This window comes from Maniola hyperantus, chromosome 4 (genome assembly GCF_902806685.2).
Source record: "Maniola hyperantus chromosome 4, iAphHyp1.2, whole genome shotgun sequence".
NCBI lineage: Eukaryota > Metazoa > Arthropoda > Insecta > Lepidoptera > Nymphalidae > Maniola > Maniola hyperantus.
In genome coordinates, this window is record NC_048539.1 from 3,735,144 (window position 1) to 3,763,004 (window position 27,861).

A 27,861-nucleotide genomic window follows, 5' to 3' on the forward strand; every position below is an offset into this window, starting at 1 on the left:
AATGTTAGTCATTTAACATGGCTAATATTCTTTAAAAAAAAAAAAAAAAAAAAAAAAAAAAAAAAAAAAAAAAAAAAAAAAAAAAAAAAAAAAAAAAAAAAAAAAAAAAAAAAAAAAAAAAAAATTGGTACGAATGCTGGGAACAACAATATAATCGACGAGGACTTTTCACAACTTATTTATATATTATTTGTGTTCCTAACACTCGTGCCAATTTTTAGGCCTGTGCGAATTATTGTTGAATACCTTGAATGTCTATTTTGACCGTACTATAATATAATTTTAATCCCGTAGTGTGGAATGAGCTCTAGAGTTAAATTATTTAGTTATTTAGTACAAAACATTTCACAGAACCAATAAAGAGTAAACAATGGATTGCATTCGTGTTTTGATATAAACAGTTTACTGTAATCATTTACGATGAAAACATCTTTCTCTTTCTATTTAGATTTAACTTTTTGAGGTTCTATTAATTTTAAAGTTATTTTAAGATTAAATCATGCAAAGGTTATTAAACATAAAAAAGAATATTTTGCATAATATAACTAAAACAGAAAAATTGAAAAAAACTAAACTCAAAAATGACCTTATACTGCCCCATCAACCGATTCATGACGTAAGTTTAACATTTTCGAGTTTATTAGTTTATTAGAAAATGCCCGCGACTTAGCATGGAATAAGGTCTTAACATTAGGATTTTCCGGAACAAAAAGTAGCCTATGTCCGTATTGTCCTCGACGGAAGCTATCTCTGCGCAATAAAAAATATTTCCAAGGATTTTGACTTTCAAACCCCTATTTTACCACCACAAGGGCTGAACTTTCAAAAATCCTTTCTTAGTGGATGTCTATAGTATACGCAGCCAAAAGAAATGTACCTATATCAACTCTTCTCAGACCTGGGCGCGTTTGGAACCCTCGTAGCTTTAGTTTTAAGTACGTATTATATATCACCACTATATCATCTTACAAATTAAAATTTTGACTATCTTGAGTTTGAGTTTAGAAGGAGTTAGCAGATTTGTAGAGCGTTGTCCCTGTCGTTGAGACCGACAAAACATCATAATATAGGTATGAGTGACGGAGACAACGCTCTACAAAGCCGAAATGTCATTCTAAAGGTCGATGTTCATTACTTTCGGCCGCGTACTGTACGTCACAGCAGCTCTCTGCATGCCCAGCCCGGTCCGTCCAGTAGTTTGAGCTGTGCATTGATAGATAAGTCAGTCAGTCAGTCAGCTTTTCCTTTTATATAATTACAGGATTTTCTACAAACAATGACGCAAGTGTTCCACTGGTCAAAATGGATTGGGATTGTTGGCTTGGAGAGTTCTGTGTGGAAAATCTGGGGTTTTATTATATTGACTCTTTATGTAGCTATAGAGGGGGAAGCCATTTGGAAAGTTATAAAGGCTCTTGCGGGCTGGGCTATCGATATAGCTGGGCATAGTAAGTTGACTTTATTTATATTCTGTTTCAATCAGAGCTTTATAGGGCAGAACACCTACGCTTAGGTTTACGACTGTAGATCAGTAAGGTTAGTATGAGATTTTACATCTTGCTGCAATTGATAGAATTCGAAATTCAAAATATGGCAATTGGGGAGGGAACGCCCCGCACATCCGCACAGCTCCCGCGCCAACCTGGTGCAAGCGAGCGCGGCTGACATGCTGGTGTGCAGGGTGTCCCCCCGCCTCATACCCCGATTGCCAGCTCAACCTGTCGCGTACTATACAAAACGAAGGATGGTCCATGATCAGAAGTCATGCTTTCACCACAACCAATTTTTTTCGCAGAGTTTTCACTTGAAGCGCTGGCTGTATGGACGAACATGAACTTTTAGCTTAGCAAGGGATTTTTTACTCTCAAGTTTAAGTGTTTCGATGACGATGTGTGGATTGGTAGACTTCACACACCTTTGAGAACATTGTGAAGAACTCTCATGCATGCCAGGTTTCCTCACGATGTTTTCCTTCACCGTTAAAGCAAGTGATATTTAATTATTACTTAAAACGCACATAACTTCGAAAAGTTAGACGATCGAACCCCCGACCTCCGATTAATAGGCGAACATCCTAACCACTAGGCTATAACAGCTTACTTGCAGTACTGTACACTGCTATTGGTTTTGTTTGTTATTACAGGAAGTATAGCCGCAAGATTGTCTGGATGCGTGTATTACACTGGAACATTGTTAGGAATGTTGCAGTGCTGGAGACTGTCCAGCTCTTGGAAAGGGCTACGGAAGTATTGGGCCTCGATAGAATGGGTTTTGAGCATTCAATACGTACCCCCAGATGCTACTTTGAAAAAACGAATGTATTTAACAATTGGAATATTTGCTGCATTTACTACAAGTAAGTGTTTTAGGTTGTAGTGTGTAATGTACCTACCTACATTGAATATCTGTTTCAGTACCCTTATTATAAAATTTAATATGTAAAAGTGTGTTTGTTCGTTGGTTTGTTGGTTTGTTTGTTTATTGGTTTGTGGGTTTGTTAGTTTGTTGGTTTGTCCTTCAATCACGTCGCAACGGTGCAATGGATTGACGTGATTTTTTGCATAGATGAAGACCTGGAGAGTGAAATAGGCTACTTGTTATCCCAGAAAATCGAAGAGTTCCCACGGGATTTTGATAACCTAATTTCGGATCGGGCTGAAACTTGGCATGCAGATAGCTACTATGACGTAGGCATCCGCTAAGAAAGTATTTTTGAAAATACAACCCCTAAAGGGGTAAAATAGGAATTGAAATTTGTGCACTCAACGCGGATGAAGTCGCGCGAATAAGTTAGTTTTTACTATGATTATTCAATTCAATACTTCTTTTGAACCGATTCTCACACGTATTTCGTTCACATTAATTAGTTGTCACAGTGAGCATTGTGCATGCTTATTAATTAATCGTATGGCATTTGAATACGCGTCCTTGTTCCTCCATGCTTACTTACTATGACAACTCCTCTCAATCCTATTGCTGCTGGACATCTTCTTGCTTGACCTTAATGATGTGATTTATGTTTTATTTTTCAGTTGAACACATTTCGAATGTATTATCGCATTTGAATTTTCATTGCGAACCGTCACAATGTTTACGCAAATACATACTTAATTCGCATGGGTTTTTACTGCTCGACTGTAAGTAACTTGTATATTTATTTATACTGTATTGCACACAAACAAAAGTAAACATAATAAAAACATACAAGGATATTTATCTAATAGCTGTAGCTTGTTCTCTTATTATCTGAATTCTCAAAATACGTTCAAATTCAAATTTCATACCCGTTACATATAAGGTTCACATGTAAATAAAAGCGCCAGTAAAGCATACACGAATATTATGTGTTGATATTTTAAAAATATACGAAAACGAAACGAAACGAAAGATTTACGACTACTATACGCACCATACTGCGCTAGTTTACTGGAAAAGTCACGCTAAGGACTTAGGGAGTTAGGAACTACTATTTTAGTACTCTTTTATATTCTCGATATTGAACCGTAAAACCTTGCGTCATTCCAGTTGAATATTCAGATTGGATTGGTGTTGTTGTCTCCTTTATGAGAATATTAGCAACGATGGTATGGAATCTGCGAGATTTACTTATAATCCTGACCAGCATGGGTTTGACTTCGAGATATAAGCGGCTTAATGAATGTGTTGCAAAAGTCGCTGCACGGGATAGCCAAGGAAAGGAGTGGCGTGAAGTATGACTTGTTTGATTTACGATTTTTAAACTCAAAACTTCTTTTATTTATTTATTTATTCAGATACAAGTTAGCCCTTGACTGCAATCTCACCTGGTGGTAAGTGACCATGCAGTCTAAGATGGAAGCGGTCTAACCTGGAAGGGGTATGGCAGATTTGGTTTCTACACGGAATCGTACTGGAACGGTAACGCTTGGCAGCACGGCTTTTAAAGCCTCCCACCAGTCCAGACCTGCAGGGTTATGCTAAATTTAGAAATTATAAAATTCCAAATCCCTGGCAGTAATAGAACCTAGGACCTTCCACTAATAAGACCACAGCGCTTACCACTGCGCCTGTTAGGTCCGGTCGTCAACAGGTTTAGTACACATTGTAATAGAAACTCAATGAAACCAAAACACGACTTTAAAAAAGTTTCCGATGAATTTGAGAACCTCCTTTTTTGAAGTCGGTTAAAAAGAGACAAACCCATCTATCTAATATCTATAGGATTAAGTCTGCGAGAGATGAGATAGAATACCTACATTTGACATTATATTACATTGTTTCCTATTCTTTCACATACCTATTTCATACTTTAAGCTCATTTCATACTAAGGTATATAAATTATATTATAGTCCGGCCATCATCATCATCATCATCATCATCATCATCATAATGGGCTTGCGTTCGACGAATGATGAAGTCATGCTTGGAGCGCACTTGCATACACATATTTCTTAGGGTTCTATATCCGAAGGATGTCATCTTGAGTTTACATTTTAAATGTGATTTTGGTTTTTCTTTCAGGATACGGAATTCCTAAAAGTGTACTTATGGAGGAAGATAAGAGAAGCATACGTAAAGCAATCGTTGCTGGTGAAGAGAGTTGACAACAGCTTGGGCGTTCTTATTCTTCTCTCCGCATTCTTTAATTTCTATTTTATTTGCTTGCAACTATTTCTAGGGATCATGTAAGTTATAACAATTATTAAATTTTATTTGTGCAGCAATATCATCATCATCATCATCACCAACTCATCGCCAGCTCACTTCAGCAAGGGCTTTCTCTCAGAAAGAGAAGGATATGGCCATAGTCTACCACGATGGCCAAGTGCGAATTGTCATACTTCACACACCTTTGAATAGTCTATGTCCAGCAGTATCTATGAGTTGATGATGATGTATTATGTGGTCAAAATTCCATGGATAGGTACGAAGCGATTTGCCTCCTCGTTTCTTATTCAAACCGCTCAGACATAGAATGCTTTTTCGGCATCAGTTTTTCCATCCACTATAAATATGAATACCTTCGAGTCAATCCGCGCTTGGATATTGCGGTGAACTATGTCCAAACCCCCTCTCATTGTTAGAGGAGACCCGTGCTTAGTAGTCAGCTGGCGACGGGTTGATGATTATGATGATCTTGAAGTCTAGGCAAGCGTGCTCTAGCTTAGCTTGCATTATCATTTGCCAGCCGGTCTGATTGCAGCCAAGCGCTAGTCAATAAATTAAAAAAAACCTATACATTCTAAAACAGATTTTTAATTGTTATGCATCATAGTTTTGAATTATTGTGCAAAATGTCGAAAAAATACGACTGTATTAGGGAACCCCCGTTGCGCGAGCCTGACTCGCCCTTGGCGGGTTTTTTTATTTGCAAGCATATCACAGTTTCATTTTCAGGCAGGAGAAAGACACTCCAGTGAGGGAAGCTTACTATGTAATTTCAATAGCCTGGCTGTCCGTAAGAACGGGCTATACGGTGGTAGCTGCGGCAGATGTCTGCAAATACTCTACAATGGCTTTGCCCACTTTGTATGAGTGTAATGCCCAGTGTTACAATATTGAGGTACATACTATACTGTCGTTAAATCATCCAAGACTATTCAATAACCTGGCTGTCCGTGAGAACGGGCTATACGGTGGTAGCTGCGGTAGATGTCTGCAAATACTCTACAATGGCTTTGCCCACTTTGTATGAGTGTAATGCCCAGTGTTACAATATTGAGGTACATACTATACTGTCGTTAATTCATCCAAGACTATTCAATAACCGGGCTGTCCGTGAGAACGGGCTATACGGTGGTAGCTGCGGCAGATGTCTGCAAATACTCTACAATGGCTTTGCCCACTTTGTATGGGTGTTTACGCCCAGTGTTACAATATTGAGGTACATACTATACTGTCGTTAATTCATCCAAGACTATTCAATAACCGGGCTGTCCGTGAGAACGGGCTATACGGTGGTAGCTGCGGCAGATGTCTGCAAATACTCTACAATGGCTTTGCCCACTTTGTATGGGTGTTTACGCCCAGTGTTACAATATTGAGGTACATACTATACTGTCGTTAATTCATCCAAGACTATTCAATAACCTGGCTGTCCGTGAGAACGGGCTATACGGTGATAGCTGCGGCTGAGGTCTGCAAACACTCTACAATGGCTTTGCCCACTTTGTATGAGTGTTTACGCCCAGTGTTACAATATTGAGGTACATACTATACTGTCGTTAATTCATCCAAGACTATTCAATAACCTGGCTGTTCGTGAGAACGGGCTATACGGTGATAGCTGCGGCTGATGTCTGCAAACACTCTACAATGGCTCTGCCCACTTTGTATGGTACAATATTGAGGTACACCAGTGCAATATTTGACTTGTGGACAGATTTTTAACTCTTGAATTGAATTTGAAATTGGATTTTTAAAAATTCTTTCTTGCTGGATGTCTACGTTATAATAGCTATCTGCATGGCAAATTTCAGCCCGATCCGTCCAGTAGCTGCTGCTACTAGGTAGCTGTGCGTCACCTTTTCCTTTTATATATTTAGATTTTTTTTTTTAGATAGAGAGGCTGCAGAAACAGCTAGTTAACGAGTACGTAGCATTGAGTGGAATGGAATTTTTCTATTTAAACAGAACTTTTGTTTTGCAGGTATTAAATTCTCTTGTACCTATTATCTATATCTACTATTATAGTCGACGCATTTTAAACTGAGTCGTCGAGTTATCTGTCTACACAGATACTACACTGTCTAGACAGATAGCTCGACGACTCAGTTTAAAATGCGTCGACTATATACTGGTAGATATTATTGGTAAGAAATACGAAATTTCTTATGTTTGCAGATGTCTGGTGCCGTGGTGACGTACGTTCTGGTTCTCATTCAGTATGATGACTCTGATGCTACTGTCACATAATGTGTTAAACAAATAAATATTTTAATTTAAACATTATTGTATTTGTATAGTAACTAATTGGTATCTATACTATATATACGTATATACCTATTAATCTATCTAATAAATAAAATTAGAGTGTCTGTCTGTAATTTCGAAATAACTGCCCTATATTAAGCTCATATGGTTATATGAACATTACCCTAACTGAATCAAACGTTTTTAAAAATTTTGTCTGTCTGTCTGTCTGTTTGATCGGGCTAATCTTCGGAACTGCAGAACCTATTTTGACGGGACTTTCACAGATAAGTAGAGGATTAACCAGGGAGTAACATAGGCTACTTTTTAACCGACTTTCAAAAATGGAGGAGTTGTATTTTTCTACCGCAATCTCCGAGATTACGTAGGTTTTTTTTTAATTGATAGAGAAACTTGGCTACATTGTTTCATAAAAAAACTTGATTCCAACTCCTCAATCCTGATGCTTCAGGGGACCTGACCACCTAAACTGATGGTAAACCTAAACCTAAACTTTAAAAACTGTCGGTTATAAATTGATATTGGAGGTACCTACCAAGTAAAGACTATCGTTGAACTCGAGGACCCATTTTCTCAACCCTGATGCTGTAAGGAATTTTATTCCCAAATCGTGGTGATCCCACGGATTTTTAAAGAATCATCCGTTTAAATGTTTTTACGAAATTTGGTAGGTACAGAGATTTTTTGCATCCCGGGGATTGGCTACTAAGGGACGGGATACTTCTTTTTATCCTGGAAAATCAAAAGTTCCCACGGGAATTTGAAACCTAAATCCACGCAGACGAAGTCGCGGGCGTCAGCTTTTTACGTGGGACGCTTCGAATCGACACAAAAAAATTACTGACATTTTATATGGCACACTTCTTCCAGCGTACTTTAGGGTTCCGTACCCGAAGGATGCAAACGGGACCCTATTACTAAGCCTCCGCTGTCCATCCGTCTATCCGTCCGTCCGTCCGTCCGTCTGTCTGTCAGCGGTATCTCGTAAACCGTAAAAGGTAGAGAGTTGAAATTTTCGCAGAACGTGTATTTCTATTGCCGCTATAACAACACGATAACTCATATACCTAAATCATAATCAAGCCTGTGTAAATTATGTTTTTATGACCTTATTTAATTTACTTATAATAGTGACATTATAAACATTAATAAAATTATATTTACCTATGTTAAACGTATTATAAACGTTCAGTTGACAGTTTGATAAATATTTTTCGACATTTATGGTCAAGTCCTAAATAAATAATTTACTGAAGTGTGACTTGTTATGGTGATAACAAGAATGAACCTTAAAATGAAACTAATAAGGTGGAAAATTATAAAAAATGGTAAATCACCATGATTTGGTAATAAATTAAAGGTATAAAGGTAAATATACTGTGCTTGACAAGTGGTAGAGTTTGAGGGGTTATTTATTAAGTTAACACGATAAAAGCTGCATGCTCGCTTTTAATATAATAATTAAATACATAACCTGTGATGTGAAAAGTATACGCTTTAATTGTTGTATCATTATTTAACTTACTGTAACGTTTTGTTTTGCGTTTCCATTTCAGTTTCATTTACCGCTGCCGTGCCCGCTTCGGTTTCATCTCCTTGCTTCTGCTTGTGCTTTGTTTAAAATAATTGTTTACTTTTACTTTTTAAAATATTTTTTAATACATAATATCAAAAATTGCGGAACCGGTAGAATTCGAATCTGCGTGTCGTCTCCTTGGGTCACTAAGCAGTAGGGACGGTTCACTGGCTTCCAGTGCCGAAATTTGAGATAAGTAGGCATGTATTTTCATATTTTAGTACTAAAGCGATTGTATATTTAGAAATTTCCTTGAAGTGTAGGTAAAAATACTATCATAAAAATCCATACTTTTTAATATTATAAATGCGAAAGTGTGTCTGTCTGTCTGTCTGTCATTCTGCTCGCCTTTCACGGCCCATCCGTTCGACCGATTTTGACGAAATTTGGTACAGCGATAGCTTGCATCCCGGGGAAGGACATAGGCTACTTTTTATCCCGGAAAATCAAAGGGTTCCCACGGGATTTTTAAAAACCTAATTTCACGCGGATGAAGTCGCGGGCATCAGCTAGTTTTGAATACTTTAACTTTATTATCCAGGAACTACAGAAATGAGAGCAAGTGTTGCGTTTCACGACTGTCCGTGCAAGATGCATGCATGCCTTCGACAGCCAATGAGGCTCTGTCGGTGGGCGGGCGTGTTTCCTGTCGAAGGACTGAATAAAAAAACTTGCTCCGACTTGAGGTAAGCTACATAAGGTACAAGTAAGATGACGTAACATGTCATAACGCCACGTAATTTTATTTTACCTTATATATCTAACAGTCGCACTCAGAGTCGCTAATCGTTACTTAAGATTGAGTTAAAACGAGACAGATTTATGTGAGAGATATAGCTCTGTCTCGTTTTAACTAAACTTAAGTAACGACTAAGCGACTCTGAGTGCGGCTGTTAGTGAAGTTATTAAGTGATCGTTAAACTTTGAATATAGTTAGATTCAAATGAAAAATCAAAAAATTCTGCGAATAACTTTGTAAACTAAGAGCCAGCGCGTGCCAGACCTTTGTCATTTTATAATAGCTGAAAGTTTCTCTGCGTATTGTCCCCAACACAGGGAGGAATGATCAGCGACTGTGAAGTTTGGATCATGGTGGCTTTGGGAGATAACAGGTAATAAAGGTGTTAAAAATCTTACGTCAAAGTAATAGTAAAGTCTATTTTTTTATGTTTTCTTCGGAATAGTATTAGAAATCACGTCATTCATTGCCAGACACTTAACTTCTAAACTTTAAGGGCGTCTGGCACAGGGATGCCACAACACTATATGTCTGGCAATGAGTGAGGGGTACATACCACGATTAATTGTAATTTGCATTGACTCGGGTCGTGGCCACGACGGGAACGGGGAATGCAGTGCTGCGAGAGATGAAGTTCGAGCTGTCATGGGCAGTAGCGAACTACCCTCTTTCTTGTTTTTTTCGCTGGAACTTCACAGCTGTCTGCAAAATACACTAATAATATTATGTCGTTAAACAAGTAGTGTGAGTGAGCGTCTTACGCTCGTAGCACGATAACCACACCCTAACTAGGTACTCCGCTTTGCGATGACGAACTTTTTACTTGCCTACCTACATTCATTTATAATTTTAATAATTGCGTTTTTACCAACTAAATATAAGTTTTAAAATATCGTACATTTGGTCCAATGTTGTTAGTTTATAAGTAATTGTTATTTAGCTTTTAATTAGATATGTGTGACGTGTAAATACCTAATGTTAACGGCTTCGGTATACGGAAAAACTCAAGCTTCGAGTTTATGATTATACCTGAATTTGTGTAACCTGTAAATATTTTTTCTTAAATAAATATATTTTTTATTATTATTATAACAAAATAAGCTTACAATCAATAGTTTCTTCTTTATTTCAGGCTAAATTTAAATTCTACATACATGATTTACCATTGCTTAACAATTCTGGGACAATTTTCCCTAACCAGTGCGTCTGCTTATCATTTCTTTACCAATAATCTAAGCCGTAACCATTTGGGTAAGTACCTATTCAATTATTTAATTTTGAATCACTGAGCCCTTATTTTATAAGATATCAGTGCCATTACTGCTTGTTGCACAGGCCATCTTCTTTCAATAAGGGAGTCTGGTGAAGAGGTTTTTGAAAACCTAAATCCACGCGGATAAAGTCGCAAGCATCATATTTAGTACTAGATAATGCCCTACACTTCGTTTGGAATCCCGTGGGAACTCTTTTATTGTCCGGGGTTGAAAGTAGCCTATGTCCTTCCCCGGGATGTAAGCTAACTCTGTACCAAATTTTAGTGTTGTCGTCAAAAGCTGACCGACAGACAGCTAAACACTTTCGCATTTATAATATTAGTATGGATTATAATTAATGTGAAACCGTGTCTGTCTGTCGCTACGTTTTTACGATCCATCTGTTTAACCAATTTTGACGATATTTGGCACAGAGTTAGCTTACATCCTGGTGACGGGTATAGGCTTTTTCTATTGTCCCGAAAAATTAAAGAGTTCCCACGGAATTTTAAAAAAACCATAAATCTACGTGGATGAAATCGCGGGCATCATCTGTTTAGTAGAGATAGCTTGCATCCTATACACGCTGAAATTTTAATGGTTGTTTTCCCGATGCGAAATGATTTTGTCGTGGTATTACAATCGATTTATAAATATAAAAAAATATTAGAGTCAAAAATGTCAAATTTACAATCGAGAAAAACAAAAATCGAATGAGACCTCGAACCAAAAGTGATACCGCGTGCGTGCAGGCTAGTTTATGCCGTATCACTACGCGCGAGAGCTTATTTTGCTCTAAACTTTTTCACTTTATTGGCAGCGTGGTTCGAGTGGATGCACCTACCTACTATTCACGTTACGTCTAGGGAGTTACTATTGTTTCTCACACTTTCAAGTTGTCGATTTTTTTTAATTATTTCAAAACAAAAACATTTTTATTTTTTAAGTTTAACTCAAAATTTCAGTAGTACTACTGAGGGCAAATCGTTCTGCCGCGGGAAGACAACCACTAAAACTTCACCGTGTACTATAGAGTCATAATACACGACTACTTTTTATCTCAGCAAAATCAAACAGTTTCCACCGGATCTTAAAATGTCCATGCGGACAAAGCGGGCTTCATCTACTTAGTTAAATTTTTAGGGAATAGGTTTATGCATGCTAACTGTTAACTTTTTTTAATATTTTTTAGTTGATCTTGTATTTTACACCACCAACTTCACTACCGCGTGTTTCATGGGGAAACTGGCAAGAAATTGGCGCTCACTCATACATAAAGCAGGGTCTATTGAAAAAAGTGTTCTTCATATATCAGGAAGCAATGGTCCTGAGAGGTACACCAGAATAGCTTATTTGGTGCTGATTTTATCTTTAGGTGAGTAATGAGAATATTAGCTGCATAAGGTACAATCAGGCCATGTAAAGCCTAACCAGAAATATAAAAAAAGCGGCCAAGTGCGAATCAGACTCGCGTATTGAGGGTTCCGTACTACAATCGTATTTTATCCACATTTTGCACGATAAATCAAAAACTACTCACTAGATCTCGTTCAAGCCAATTTTCGGTGGAAGTTTGTATGGTAATGTACATCACATATTTTTTTTTAGTTTTATCATTCTTAGAAGTGTCTCTCGCGCAAACTAATCAGTTTAGAAAAAAACGATAGAAACTTCAATATCATTTTTGAAGACCTATCCATAGATACAACGTATGGGGTATATGAAGAAATTTCTTTTTTATATTTTTGTATGAAAATCTTAATGCGGTTTACAGAATACATCGACTTACCAAGTTTCAACAGTATAGCTCTTATTGTTTCAGAAGAAGTGGCTGTGACATACGGACGGACAGACAGACAGACAGACATGACGAATCTATAAGGGTTCCGTTTTTTGCCATTTGGCTACGGAACCCTAAAAACTTGGTCTGGGGGCGGCACTAGCATATGGTATTTGATCAGTAAGTAGGTATTGTGAAGTTTATGGTCTTGTTTAAACTAGTTCCACGGGTTCCCCGCAATATGGCGAGGTGTTTTATTTTTCTGGTCAGGCGCCTTACTACAAAAATTTGTAGTTTAACACGTCCATATTTACGTATAAATAGTTATCACGAGTTTTATTAATTGACTTATTTGCCTTCCTTGGTTGGAAATGCGCACTATACCTTAAGAAAATCCTAAAAATCACAGTGGGCGCTAACTATTTTGAGGCACCCACCAACCACAAACGAAATTAGGTTTTCTAATTGAATTTCGAATGTTTTTTGCAAACATTTTCGAATTGAATTTCGAACAATTTTTTAAAAATATGTTTGTGATTGGTTGGTGCCTCAAAATGGTTAATGCCTACTGAGATTTTTGCCTCTTATCATTTGTATGGGATTACGTAACAGAGAGAGCGCTATGCTAAGATCTTTCCGCGGATAGGGTATAGTTCATCTGCCCGTCTGTCCATCCGTATGTCAGAGCCATTCAATTTATGACTTTTTAATTTATTTTTCAGTGGAACACATTTTGTCAGTGAGCTTCAAACTGAAGCTCATAATGAGCTGCAGTTGGGATAATGATACAGAGGATTTAAATTTAATGGAGCGTTTCTTTACATTGATTGCCTCTTTCGTGTTTGAACTGACGTCGTATAGCCATTGGAAAGCTGTACTGTTTGAGGTAAAGTATTTTTGTATTAAAACCTCTTTTTTCTCTTTGAATATTTTGTGCAAGAAGCTCATTTTTAAGGTTCCGTGCACAGACACTGCAAACTGTACCATGTGATATATCAACTGAAAGGCTTGATGGATTTTTCTAATTTTATATTAATTCCCTCCTCTCCATCTTATGCGCCGAAACTAGTATACAAAATTTTGGAAAACATTTATGGAAAACAGTTCTTTATATTTCTTATCTCCGAAACTACTACTACGACGACCTCCCTGGCGCAGTGGTGAGCGCTGTGGTCTTAATAGTGGGAGGTCCCGGGTTCGATTCCTGGCAGGGGTTTGGAATTTTATAATTTCTAAATTTCTGGTCTAGTCTGGTGGGAGGCTTCGGCCGTGGCTAGTTACCACCCTACCGGCAAAGCCGTGCCGCCAAACGATTTAGCGTTCCGGTACGATGCCGTGTAGAAACCAAAGGGGTATGGGTTTAATAAAAACTGCCATACCCCTTCCAGGTTAGCCCGCTATCATCTTAGACTGCATCATCACTTACCACCAGGTGAGATTGCAGTCAAGGGCTAACTTGTATCTGAATAAAATAAAATAAAAATAAAAAAACTATTTCCTTAGCTCATCCTCAAATTGTCAGTTCAATGAAACGCACACTTTTCTGCATCTAATTAACTTACCTTGTCTTAATCTGACGCGCTCGAGTAAATCCCAAATCCCCTCTTGGGCTTCCCTACCATTACATTTTGTATGTTCAAAGGTGGCGAACGTACAATCTACATTCCTATGGAACTTCACGGACGCTATGACGATGTGCGTCAGTCTATACCTAACCTCGTACTTCAGAGTCCTGAACAAACTCATCGAACATCAACAACGTCTGGTAAAATTTTTACTTTACCATGCAAAACAAAGTCTAGTATTTTTAGGGTTCCGTACCTCAAATGGAAAAACGGAACACTTATAGGATCACTTTGTTGTCTGTCTGTCTGTCGGTCTGTCAAGATACCTACAGGGTACTTCCCGTTGACCTAGAACCATGAAATTTGGCAGGCAGGTAGATAGGTAGGTCTTATAGCAGACATTAGGGGAAAAAATCTGAAAACCGTGAACATGTAGTTACATCACACAAAAAAATTAAATTGTGGTCATGAACTAAAAATTAGTATTTTCAATTTTCGAAGTAAGATAACTATATCAAGTGGGGTATCATTTGAAAGGGCTTCACTTGTGCATTCTAAAACAGATTTTATTAATTTTAATGCACGATAGTTTTTGAATTATCGTGCAAAATGTCGAAAAAATACGACTGTTAAACGGAACTCCCGTTGCGCGAGCTTGACTCGCACTTTACCGGTTTTTTTTGTACTTATTACCTAGTTGAGAAGTTGAAGTTAGGTTTATTTTAATCCATATTGCTGTTTTAGCTTTTGTATTTAGTATCTTCTAGTCCTATGAATAAATCTAGCGGAAAAGAACGTGCAAAATTATCATCATCAATCCATCGCCAGCCCATTCCTCTTAGATTGAGAAGGGATCTCTTTAAACACAGCTTCACAACCCGTTGAGCTATGTCGGTTACTCTAGTTCTCCTACGGATCTCCTCATTTCTGATTTGATCACGTAGAGAAACTCCAAGCATAGCTCTCTCCATCACCCTCTGAGTGACTCTGAGCTTTCTTATGAGGCCCAGAGTTAGCAACCATGTCTTGGATCCATATGTTATCACTGGCAACACGCACTGTTCGAAGACTTTGGTCTTCAAGCACTGAAGAATTTCGGACATTAATAAATAGCTGGTATCAATACAAACAAGTTTTGTATGAGACATAAAGCTTCTTTCGTCTTTTCTAAATTCTCCTCTTTTCAGAAAATCACCCGATGGGAAGAAATCAGGTTACATTATTCAGATTTAGTCCAACTTGTCCGAGTCGTCGACTCAAAGATGTGTTATTTAATCCTTCTGTCGTTTTTTACCAACGTCTTTTTCATCTGCAGTCAAGTATTTTCTCTCCTCAAGTAAGTTTGTAGCATTATTTGAATAATATATCTCATCATGATCAACTCATCACCGGCTCACTACTGAGGACGGGTCTCCTCTCACAGAGAGAAGGGTTTAGGCCATAGTAGGCCAATGCGGATTGGCAGACTTCACACACCTTTACGAACATGGAGAACTCTATATATAAAAATAATGACGTGATAAAACCAAGCAGGTCTGCTGCTTGGTTTTATCACGATGTTTTCCTTCACCGTTAAAGACTTTAATTGTGTTTATATTATATTGGTATTTTGGTATTTTGTTGGTATTTAATTATAATTAAAACGCACTGTATAACTCCGAAAAATTATCTATCTATCCGTGGAGTGAAGTTAATATAAAACTCTCTCTACCTTATCCCATACAAAAATAGAGAGAGCGCTACTTATCAGCGGAATGAAGGATTAGGTAGAGAGAGCGAAATATTAACTACACTCCGGCACACATACAATAGTAGGGGAGCCAAAGATGCTAAATAGGGATTTACTCGAGCGTCGTTGGGACCTATTGTGAAGATTAGGTGCTAAAAAGAAAAAAGGTTATATGATGTAACCCCTTTCACTGGTGGGGAGAGCGCGTACAGGTTTTCAAAAATGTAAAAAAATATAGTCACAAAGAAATACTCGAGCGCTTTAGATAATAAATAGTGTATAATGCGCCCCACGTGTTTTTTTTTCGCAAAAATATTTATCTGCCGGTTTGCATGGTGGGGGTGGTCGTACGAAGGGGTAGAAGGGGGCGCTCCATCTTAGGTTGCATTATCACTTCCTGCCAGGTCTAACTGCAGCCAAGCGCGAGTAATTAACTTGTCTTGTCTTCGTCGAAATTCCCCGGATACGTACGAAACGATTTGCCTCCTCATTAGAATTCGAACCGCCAAGATTTGGAACACCCTTCCAGCATCAGTTTTCCCACCGAATTATAATATGGGTACCTTCAAGACAAGAGTGAATAGGTATCTTCTGGGCAAGTGCGCTCCATCTTGGGCTGCATCATCACTTGCCACCCAGGTCTGATTGCAGCCAAGCGCTAGTCTATAAATAAATTTTTAAAAAAACTGACGCGCTCGAGTAAATCCCAAAATCCCCTCTTGGGCTCCCCTACCATAATAAGATGTTTTTTCAGCAACAATTATCCCGCCATTTTGGATTGTCATAATGAAAATGTGAAAGTGTAAGTAACATCGACCATAAAATTGTTTTAGCACCCTTAGGTTGAATCTCGTTTACACATCATAAAACTATAAGGTCTATTTTCGTTTACGACACCTAAGTACTACATACATTTATAAAAATACTAGCTGATGCCTGCGACTTCGTACACCTGGATTTTGGGCTTTAAAAATCCCGTGGGAACTCTTTGATTTTCCGGGATAAAAGTAACCTATGTCCTTTCCCGGGTTGTAATCTAATTCTATACCAAATTTCATCAAAATCGGTTAAACGGATGAGCCGTGAAAAGCTAGCAGACAGACAGACAGACAGACACAACAACAACAACAAGAATAAGAGAGAATATTTTCATCGAGCGAAGCCGCGGGCTATCACTAGTAGATAAATAATAATAAATTGCGTATTTAAATCTTTTCATAAACTAGCTTATGCTCGCGACTTCGTCCGCGTCGACTATACAAATTTCAAATCCCTATTTCACCCCTCCTTAGGGGTTGAATTTTAAAAAATCCTTTCTTAGCGGATGCCTACGTCATAATATCTATCTGCATGCCAAATTTCAGCCCGATCCGTCCAATAGTTTGAGCTGTGCGTTGATAGATCGGTCAGTCAGTCACCGTTTCCTTTTAGATTTATAGATAGACTAGCTGATGCCCGCGACTTCGTCCGCGTGGAATTAGGTTTTTAAAATCCCGTTGCAACTCTTTAATTTTCTGGGATAAAAAGTAGCCTCTTTCACTCTCCAGGTCTTTTTCTATACCCATTACCCATGCAAAAAATTACGTCCATCCGTTGCACCGTTGCGACGTGATTGAAGGACAACCCAACAAACCAATAAACCAACAAACAAACACACTTTCGTATTTATAATAAGGGTACTGATTAACATTTATCTTTGTCAATGACTTCCACATGTTTCTTTAAGATCGTTTAAAAGTGTGGAATATTACATTTACTACTACTACTCCTCTATATTCCTGTTCGTGAGAGCAACCATGACTTCTTTGCTGGCTGCGAATGTCAACACGGTGGCTATGGAGCCATTTTATATCTTACAACATGTTCCAACATCGGACTACACAATCGAGGTAAGTTATATTAAGAATGGCTTTTTTAATATACAGGGTGTAACCAGAACGCTGGCAAAAACGAAGACACGTGATACTACTGATGATTACTGACATGATAACACCAAAAAATCGTTAAAAAATCTAAAAAAATGCTATATAAAGACAAATAGGTAGGTACTTATTTATAAGCATACGAAGATTTTGATTGTATTGTCTTGCGAGGTGTGAAAAGCAGAGTATTGAACTGGGGAGTAATACTGTGTTAGTCTTGGGCGCCCCTAAACCCTGCGCTTCACTCAGGATTCTACATGCAACACCCTCGCTACGCTCGGGAGTTAGGTATTATAGGATTCCTTGTTACGCTTGGGATTTATCCCGGCGCGCCCGTAACATAAGACATGACTAACCCCATACATTACATGACTACCCCCATGTTAAATAATCTACTATTACAATTGTTGATGGGACTTGCGGAAAGGTTTCTTCCATTGTACTATCAACGTACTTACAATAGATGGAACGTGTTACATTCCGTCGTATGTCAGCCAAAAGTATAAAGCTTTGGTAAGATCTTTTTAGAGGAACTTAAACTTATACAGAGTTCAATCCATCCCCTTTAGCGCTGGCTTTTCCGCCTTAACACTTCACAAAAACGACGCAAAACTTACAAAAACTTTGTAAATAAAACTATTTGTCGGTATTCTTTGAAAATCCCTTGATACAATCATCCATTTTTGTTTCTTTTTTAGGTACAGAGATTTATTCGACAGACTAAATACACGACAACAGCTCTCAGTGGACTGTTTTTTGACGTGACCAGGGGAATGATTTTAACGGTAAAAACAATTTCTACATTAGTAGTTTACTGATGACTAGCGACTCGCCCCGGCTTCGCAAGGGTAGCTTATTACAATTTTCGTAAGGATCTCTAATTTAAAAAATATATATAGCCATGTTAGTCAGGAATATTGTACCTACTGGTGAAAGAATTTTCAAAATCTGTTCAGTAGTTCCAGAGACTTCCTATAAACAAACTTACAAACTTTACCTCTTTATAATATTAGTATTGATAGTACAGATAAGTTTGGTGTTGCTTGGCTGCGTTTTAACTATGTAAATATATCAATTAATTAAATATCACTTGCTTTAACGGTGAAGGAAACATCGTGAGGAAACCTGCATGCCTGAGAGTTCTCCATAATGTTCTCAAAATCTATTATCTATTTTTTTTTTTTCAGATACAAGTTAGCCCTTGACTGCAATCTCACCTGGTGGTAAGTGATGATGCAGTCTAAGATGATAGCGGGCTAACCTGGAAGGGGTATGGCAGTTTTTATTAAACCCATACCCCTTGGCGCTTGGCGGCACGGCTTTGCCGGTAGGGTGGTAACTAGCCACGGCCGAAGCCTCCCACCAGACCAGACCAGAAATTTAGAAATTATAAAATTCCAAACCCCTGCCAGGAATCGAACCCGGGACCTCTCACTATTAAGACCACAGCGCTCACCACTGCGCCAGGGAGGTCGTCAAATTATCTATTGAAATATTGCAGTTTATTCAACGCTAGATGATGCCCACGACTTCTTCCGCGTGGATTCTGATTTTTTTTAAATCCTGTGGGAACTCTGAACTTTTCGGGATAAAAAGTTCCCCGGGATGCAAGCGATAGCTTGTACCAAATTTCGTCGAAATCGGTTGAACGGTTGAGCCGCGAAAAGCTAGCAGACGCTAGCTTTTCGCGGCTCACAGACAGACAGACCGACAGACACACTTTCGCATTTATAATATTAGTATGGATGAAATAAACGGTATTCAACATGGAATTAAAAACATAATATTTGTCTTTACAGGTAATTGGCACCATAATGAAGTATGAACTCGTGTTACTGCAATTTAGTGTAAAATCATATGAAGCTATTAATTAAATAATACTAAGGTAGAATCAGACTTATATAATATGTATTTTTGATTCAATGAAGCGTCTTAAAGTTTTAATTTATCTTACGACCTAGATAATTTCGTTCATCATTTTCCATTATTCTCTAAAAAAATATTCTCAATATGTATATCAAATAAAATGTAACTGTCTATCTACAAGAATTTAAAAAAAATTGTTTTATTTAAGTAATCCATCGTGTTTTCCTTGTTATTGAAATAAATATAACAATTACCTAAACTAAGAGGTTTAATTAAATAAAACTACTTTTATTTAGAAGTGAAAACTTAAAACTATGAAAAACAGTGTTTTTTTTTGGATTTTCAAATTAATTGTACCTAGTATCAAAAATTAAAAATTCATTATTTGTAAATTAAAACGATTACTTACGTAACATTAGTTTAGTTTTTACATCTTCCACACTCACTCCAGGTACCTACTATTAAAATTAGCATGTCGATTATTGGTAAAAATAAAGCAATAAAAACAATTGGTGTTTTATTTTAATAATTTATTATAAGTATTGATTTGTGTTCTGAATACTAGATTCAAACCATTTCAGTGTGCTTACGTACAATATCACGTACAAAACTTAGATATAAATTTCAATAATGTAGAAAAATTACGTATGACTATTGAATAACTGGTAGCTGCAGTAAAACTAGCTCGTAAGTGATAATCGTTGACACCATCTGTAAGTAATAGTAAAATAATATTGATTAGCAAAAAAATCTAAGTTTTTGCTGGCTGCAACTCGATTTTGCTAACTTTGTGTTCAGTGTCATACTGATTAATTCGATGATCACTATAATATATGAATTGTGTAATTCAGCCATAACTTTTCTTATCCATCCATTTCCGTACCTCGAAAGGAAAAAAGGAACCCTTATAGGATTACTTTATTGTCTGTCTGGCTGTCTGTTTGTCTGTTTGTCTGTCTCAAACTGAACTTTCCATACTCTAGCATTGTGTATTAGAAACGAGGGAGCAAATCGCTTAAAAGCATCGAAGCAAAACTTACAGAAAGTATAGTTCCTCGAGTGACGTAGAAGAACTGCAGGCCACTTAAACATACTTTTGTATAGTACACCTGATCCATGAACCGCTGAAACTGAAACCCATGAAAATACACATTAAAGCCTGATAAGCAAAAACCAAACCGAGTACCTACTTTTGAACTCAATAAGTATTTGAGCAAAAACTTACTCACTGCTGCAGAAATCTCTGTCATAACAATTTTTCGTCATCAATATTTTGAAAAACCGGCCAAGTGCGATAGCAGTGGTATCATAATAAGATTGTGTAATTTTTCATTTTTTATTTATTTTAATGGCAGCCATTTTGAAATTTTTATTATTTGTTGTTGTGGCGGCATTAGAAATATACATATACACATTCTGTGAAAATTTCGACTCTATCTATTATGGTTCATGAGATACAGCCCGCTGACAGACAGACGGATGGATGGACGGATAGCAGAGGTTTGGTAATAGGGTTCCCTTGGTTCTTTCAGGTACGGGACCCTAGAAACACGATTTAGCTGAAGAGCTGGTAGGAAATTTTGAAGAAATGCTTGATAAAATGTTGAAAGGTAAGCTACACATGCTCAATAATGATCGTAGACGTTTATTACCCTATTAAATACTGACGAGTTTATTCGTTTACTGATAATTCACTCGCAACCTTAGTAATTATCAACCAATATTTTGTGATTGACGGCTGTTAGCATTTAAATAGGTTAATATTTAAAAAAACCGTGAGGTTTCGCGGGACACCCGATGGAACACTTTGATTTTGTTGGATAATAAGTAGCTTATATCCGTCTATCTGTATCTATCCATACAGGATGTAAGCTATCACTGTAAAAAATGGTTGAAATCGGTTAAGCAGATAAGTAGTGAAAAGATAACAAACAGACACATCTTCGTATTTGTAATATTAATATGAATTCAATAATTCATCGCTCGTTGTGAGTTTCCTTTTTTTATCATTTAGGGCCCCCCATCCGTCCCACAAGAAGATTTCTATCAAAAATCAGTTTTTCTCAAGCACCTTCACAAAGTTTCCCACTTTCTCTGAGACAATGACCTGGAAATTGTAAGCTGGAGCAGGCAAAGTATGTAGAGCTTGTAAAGGTTCACGGCTTAAGGTGTGGAGGTGCGAGGTCAGGATTGAAACTGACAGCGCTTTGAACAGTCGAACAGTGGCCGAACTTAGTTTGTGTAAAACTATCCATACGTCGGAACTGAAATAATAAAGAAGATATACCTATATTAAATTATGTCATATGTTTATCTCTACCATAATTATCTAAAGAGACTGCGACCAAATTGGTACAATTTGCAAGATTCTTAGGTGTGTTATCGACTGCTCTGAACTACACAACAAGCTCTGCTGCGTTTATGCACCCTCTAATTACAGCTATCTCCGCCACCGCTCCAAATTTTTCGTAAGTCCGTTTAGTCGCACGGTAGCGCGCTCCAGGTCACCCATACCGCGCACTTTGGCTGCGCTCAACGCGCTGCTGAAGGAGTCCCCTCGCTGTGACATATTTGCTGACAAATGGGCTGACCTCATGGGTCAGATCTTGTACTTTTGTGAAAATTTTTAATTTTGCTTTTTAAAATTTATAATTTTAACAATTTTTGTAAGTATGTTTATATTAGTTTGTACTCGTAGTTTAATTAGTGTAATTGGCTTTATGGCCGTTCTAATTAAATAATAAATAAATAATAAATAAATAATAATAATAATCTTTTCTGAGATATTATAATAGGTTTTATTTTATTGAAAAATCACACATTGCAACTAAAATGTAGTCAAAATATATTTAGGTACAACTTACAATAGTCTTCCCCTTTTCCGCTTAAGCGGAAAAGGGGAAGACTATTGTAAGTTGTTGTAAGTAGACAAAGAAAACGCTGGGTAGACGATATAAAGCAGGCAGCGGGATCACTATGGACAAGAGAAGCACAAAACAGACTATTATGGAAAAACCTGGAGGAGGCCTATGCGTCAGAAGACGCGCTGATCGGAAAGAACTAAAGTGCGAGATTTAAATTATGTAACTTTTAAATGTAAATTCAGTAATAAAGGCTTTATTTATTTATTTATTTATTTACAATAGTCTTAGATCCTGATATTATCTGCTATAAGTCCCGCAAAGTGCTATTGCGCTGGAACCATGTCGCATTAACATTAAAATGACGTCATTTTGACGTCAGCCGAAAAAAAAATTACCATCAGCTCGAAACTTCAGTCTAGTGCTGACGTCACTAAAATGGCGACCACGTGGATTAGCTATTTGCGGGACTTATATAAATATATTGTGTAAACAACATTAATAATACTCTATTTCAAGGTGATATTATAAAAATCGTAATAATATTATGTAAACTTAAAAAGTACAATTATTTTACAACTTGTACAGTACCTACTATTAAAAAGGTTGAACTATTTTAGTTATAACTTATAGGTACGCAAATTAATTGTTATTCAAACCATGACAGTTAAGAAGCATTAATTATAATTGAAAAAATGTATATAACGCGTAAAAGTTAACTCCTCACGCCCCATTTTAACTTTTTGTGTCAAATTTTATGTCAAATGTACGATTTTAATCCTAATTTTAAATGTGAACCGTACTTTAGACATGACAGTTGACCCATAGAGTTAAAATGGCTCGTGAGGAGTCATTTTTTACGGACTATAAGTAAAATTTTTCCATGAATGAATGAATGAATTATTTATTCAATAAAATGCAGGTACAATAGGTTGAAACAATGTTTGATGAGCCTTATACATTTTACCGTAACTGGTGTTTGAATATTATTACCTTAAATTAAAAACATAAAAATAAGCAGGAATTAAAAATACAAGTTATACATAGACTTCATAGGCACAATCAAAACAAAATATTAGTCTATATATATAAAAAGAAAAGGTGACTGACTGACTGACTGACTGAATGACTGACTGACTGACTGACTGATCTATCAACGCACAGCTCAAACGACTGGACGGATCGGGCTGAAATTTGGCATGCAGATAGCTATTATGACGTAGGCATTCGCTAAGAAAGGATTTCTGAAAATTCAACTCCTAAGGGGTTGAAATAGGGTTTTGAAATTTTGTAGTCCACGCGGACGAAGTCGCGAGCATAAGCTAGTAATGAATAAAATGCAATCAATACAATTACTCAAACTCGCCACATAAAAAATAATGAAATAAATAAACCTGTGAGCGAAGCGACAATCTTCGTTGTTGGCGTTATTAGAATAGTTTTTTTGATGTCTGAAAAAGAAAAAAAAATCCAGCGAGGCAATTGCAACTACCGGGAAAATGCAACCCAGTATAATTTTATCTTCATAACTAACATAATAATATTATGTAAGATACTTAATGAGATTTGTTGCATTTTCCCGGTAGTTGCAATTGCCTCGCACACCAGGCAGAAATTGATAACACACCAGGAAAAAATAGGTATAAGTTTGCGACAGGTCAAAATGGCAAGCGATGCCAGCCCGCACAGCCCCCGCGCTTACCCGGTGCGGGGCGGGTGTTTGGGGCGTCCCCCGCCTCATACCCCGATTGCCATCTCAACCTGTCGCGAACTATACCTATTTTTTTAATTCTACACTTGAATTTATACTACAATTAACTAGCGGATGCCCGCGACTTCGTCCGCGTGGATTTAGGTTTTTTAAAAAGCCCGTGGGAACTCTTTGATTTGAATGAAAATACCTATATAAAACGATAATGTGATTGACTGACTAACTGACTGGCTGACTGACTGACTGACTGATCTATCAACGCACAGCTCAAACCACTGGACGGATCGGGCTGAAATTTGGCATGCAGATAGCTATTATGACGTAGGCATCCGCTAAGAAAGGATTTTTGAAAATTCAACCCCTAAGGGGGTGAAATAGGGTTTGAAATTTGTGTAGTCCACACGGACGAAGTCGCGAGCATAAGCTTAGTGCATGCATAAGCTAGTTTCACTTAAAATAAAAAATACTCACTGTATAAAATCGTATATTATCTTGCAAGTAAATACAAGGCTGGCGAGAAAGGACAGAAAAACAAAAGGGTTGATTTCGTCATCGATGACTTTAACCAGGCGCGTCAGACGGGTGTAGTGCGCCTGAACATCGCACCATTTCGTGTTTTGATTGCACTGAAATCACACATCATCATCATCATGATCAACCCATCACCGGCTCACAACAGAGCACGGGTCTCCTCTCAGAGTGAGAAGGGTTTTAGCTATAGTCTACCACGCTGGCCATGTGCGGATTGGTAGACTTCACACAACTTTGAGAACATTATAGAGAACTCTCAGGCATGCAGGTTTCCTCACGATGTTTTCCTTCACCGTTAAGCAAGTGATATTTATTTCATTAAAACGCACATAACTCCGAAAAGTCAGAGGTGCGTGCCCGGGATCAAACTCCCGACCTCCGATTAGAAGGCGGACGTCCTAACCACTAGGCTATCACAGCTTCACTGAAATCACACAATCGAAGATTATTTTTGACGATCTACCTGGCGCAGTGGTAAGGGCTGAGGTCTTGTAAGTGAGAGGTACCGGGTTCGATTGCTAGCAGGGACAGTTTGGGAATTTATATTTTCTAAATTTCCTCTAGTCTGGTCTGGTAGAAGGCTTCAGTCGTGAAGTAGTCACCTAACACCCTACCAGCAAAGCCGTGCCGTCAAGCCTACACCCTGATCGGTTTCTACACGGTATCATACCGGAACGCTAAATCGCTTGGCGGTACAGCTTTGCCGGTAGGGTGGTAACTAGCCACGGCCGAAGCCTCCCACCAGACCAGACCAGAAATTTTGATATTATAAAATTCCAAACCCCTACCGGATATCGAACCCAGGACCTCCCACTAACAAGACCACAGCGTTTACCACTGCACCAGGGAGGTCGTCGAATATTGTACTAGGTATCTCACCTTTTTAATTTTTTGTCTCATTAGCCGATTAAAATTCCTGAATCTGAATATTAAATATAGTGTCACAGCGATTACGAGAGCGTCAATGTACCAAACTATAAACGTCGCTTGTATCTTAATGATCTAGAAATGAGAAAAAAATATTTTATTAAAAATACCTATTGGTAACAAAACAATATTACAATCTATATTTGTAACTATCGGATACCCGGCGTGTGCTACTACGCTAAAAAATCCGTATTTCGTTTTTTTTCCCCATGTAAAACCATCTTCGCATTATTGCCTTTCTAATGAAACCAGTTTGGTGCACAACGGTTTGACGGTTTCAAAATTCATAGTCTATAACCGACACCGGTTGAAATATTTTTCTGTGTTTTATATTACTAGATTAATATTACGCCCGCGACTTCATCCGCGTAGATTTAGGTTTTTTAAAAATCCTGTGGAAACTTTGATTTTCCGGGATAAAAAGCTATATTCTTCCCCGGGACGTAAGCTAACTTTATACCAAATTTCAACAAAATCAGTTAAACAGTTGAGCTGTGAAAAGCTAGCAGACAGACAGACACTTTCGCATTTATAATATTAGTATGGAGTACGGAGTATGGAAACAGAAGATTAGACGATGCCCGCGACGTCTGTGATTTACAATAGGTAGGTAAGTATAAATCCCATGGAAATTGATTTGCTGGGATAAAAAGTAGCCTGTGTCCTGCTCCGGGATGCAAGCTATGCCCGCATGCTAGCCGTGCAGTGGATAAAATCGCGGGATAATTTTTTATCTCCTGCCCACGCTAACCAAATAGATAAGGGCTGCGACTTTATCTGCAAGGATTTAGATTTTATGATTATCCGGGACAAAAATTAGCCTATATCCGTCAAAATCCGTTATATACGGATGTCTGATATCTGAATACGGCCATCAGATATCAGTATGTAACTGACTTTGATAAACACACAGGCACACAGACAAACACACTTTTGCATTTATAATAATTAATAAGTAGTATTTCATATTAAATTTTACCTCTAACCATATTGTTGTGACAAAATTGTAAGATGTTACATTTAAGTACCAAGTATAGAAAAATCTGTAGTATTTTTCAACGGTTAACTCTTCCTTTATCGGCTTATTAGTAAGGCACAGTTGTACTAAACGAACATTATACACCGTACTAAGGATATAATCCACTGAAAATACACATATAATTTTGTAACATAGTCATAGTCTGCTGAAAGGCTTTCGCCGTTGTTAGTTACCACCCTACTGGTAACCTGTAACCTCCCACGTAATGGGGATTTATAAAATTCGTGTGTCTAGAAAATACTAAACCTGTCCGGTTTGCACTCATGAAGCGTACGTATTATTCGTATTAACGAACATAATATAACGTAAAACGAACGAAGAACATATTATAAACGATACTATTTTGTTCGTTATTGAAGTTCCTGCGGTCACGGCTATCCTTAATCTTAATAATTAAATTTATAAGTGTCTTATATCACTTAGGTACGCTTTTCCAAGCAAACGAATTCAATAATTACCTATGGAGAGCAGGAATCATAACGAACAGGAAAAAGTATGGTTGTTTAAGGAAAATAAATGTCAATGGACGATGCGTTTTAATGTCGTAGGTACTAGCTTATGCTCGCGACTTCGTCCGCGTGGCCTACACAAATTTCAAACCCCTATTTCACCCCCTTAGGGGTTGAATTTTCAAAAATTCTTTCTTAGTGGATGCCTATGTCATAATAGCTATCTGCATACCAAATTTTAGCACGATCCGTCTAGTAGTTTGAGCTTTGCGTTGATAGATCAGTCGGTCAGTCAGTTAGTTGCCTTTTTCTTTTATAGATTACTAGCTTGTGCTCGCGACTTCGTTCGCGTGGCCTACACAATTTTCAAACCCCTATTTCACCCCCTTAGGGGTTGAATTTTCAAAAATCCTTTCTTAGTGGATGCCTACGTCATAATAGCTATCTGCATACCAAATTTCAGCCCGATCCGTCCAGTAGTTTGGGCTGTGCGTTGATAGATCAGTCAGTCAGTCAGTCAGTCAGTCAGTCAGTCACCTTTTCCTTTTATATATTTAGACTAGCTGATGCCCGAGAATTCGTCCGCGTGGAATTAGGTTTTTAAAAATCCCGCGGAAACTCTTTGATTTTCCGGAATAAAAAGTACCCTATGTCTTAATCCAGGGTATAATCTATCTCCATTCCAAATTTCATCCAAATCCGTTCAGCCGTTTTTGCGTGATTGAGTAACAAACATCCAAACATCTAAACATCCAAACATCCAAACATCCACACTTTCACATTTATAATATTATAGTAGGATAGCCAGTACTATTCACATTCCAGCAGCTCTATGCTCCAGCGTCTGTTTTTCCTAGTCACCTTTTCCTTTTTTAACCGACTTCAAAAAAAGGAGGAGGTTCTCAATTCGTCGGAATCTTTTTTTTTTTTTTTTTTTTTTTTTTTTTTTTTTTTTTTTTTTTTTTTTTTTTTATGTATGTTCCCCGATTACGCGAAAACG

The 27,861-nt window shown here is 37.6% G+C and overlaps 3 protein-coding genes across 3 annotated transcripts in view; all 3 read left to right on the forward strand.

Moving 5' to 3' along the window:
• The first annotated feature begins 518 nt into the window (after positions 1-518).
• Positions 519-6,895, forward strand: LOC117981971 (gustatory receptor for sugar taste 64a-like). Its single transcript, XM_034968243.2, has 9 exons — positions 519-616; positions 1,262-1,448; positions 2,144-2,356; positions 3,033-3,137; positions 3,526-3,710; positions 4,502-4,665; positions 5,378-5,543; positions 6,540-6,629; positions 6,824-6,895. The coding sequence occupies exons 2-9, from the start codon at positions 1,277-1,279 to the stop codon at positions 6,893-6,895; spliced, it is 1,167 nt and encodes a 388-aa protein (XP_034824134.2). The 5' UTR covers positions 519-616; positions 1,262-1,276.
• The window catches only part of Prosbeta1 (proteasome beta1 subunit), a 276,237-nt gene continuing 251,094 nt past the window's right edge, over positions 2,719-27,861 (forward strand). Inside the window, exon 1 of the mRNA XM_069509828.1 lies at positions 2,719-2,725. The gene's annotated coding sequence lies outside the window, so the exon portion shown is untranslated. The remainder of the gene's footprint in view (positions 2,726-27,861) is intronic.
• On the forward strand, positions 9,081-19,409 carry LOC117981972 (gustatory receptor for sugar taste 64e-like). Its single transcript, XM_069498442.1, has 9 exons — positions 9,081-9,175; positions 10,361-10,479; positions 11,674-11,856; positions 12,984-13,147; positions 13,904-14,026; positions 15,014-15,162; positions 17,294-17,444; positions 18,176-18,262; positions 19,277-19,409. Exons 1-9 carry the CDS (start codon positions 9,081-9,083, stop codon positions 19,349-19,351), a joined length of 1,146 nt encoding a protein of 381 aa, XP_069354543.1. The 3' UTR covers positions 19,352-19,409.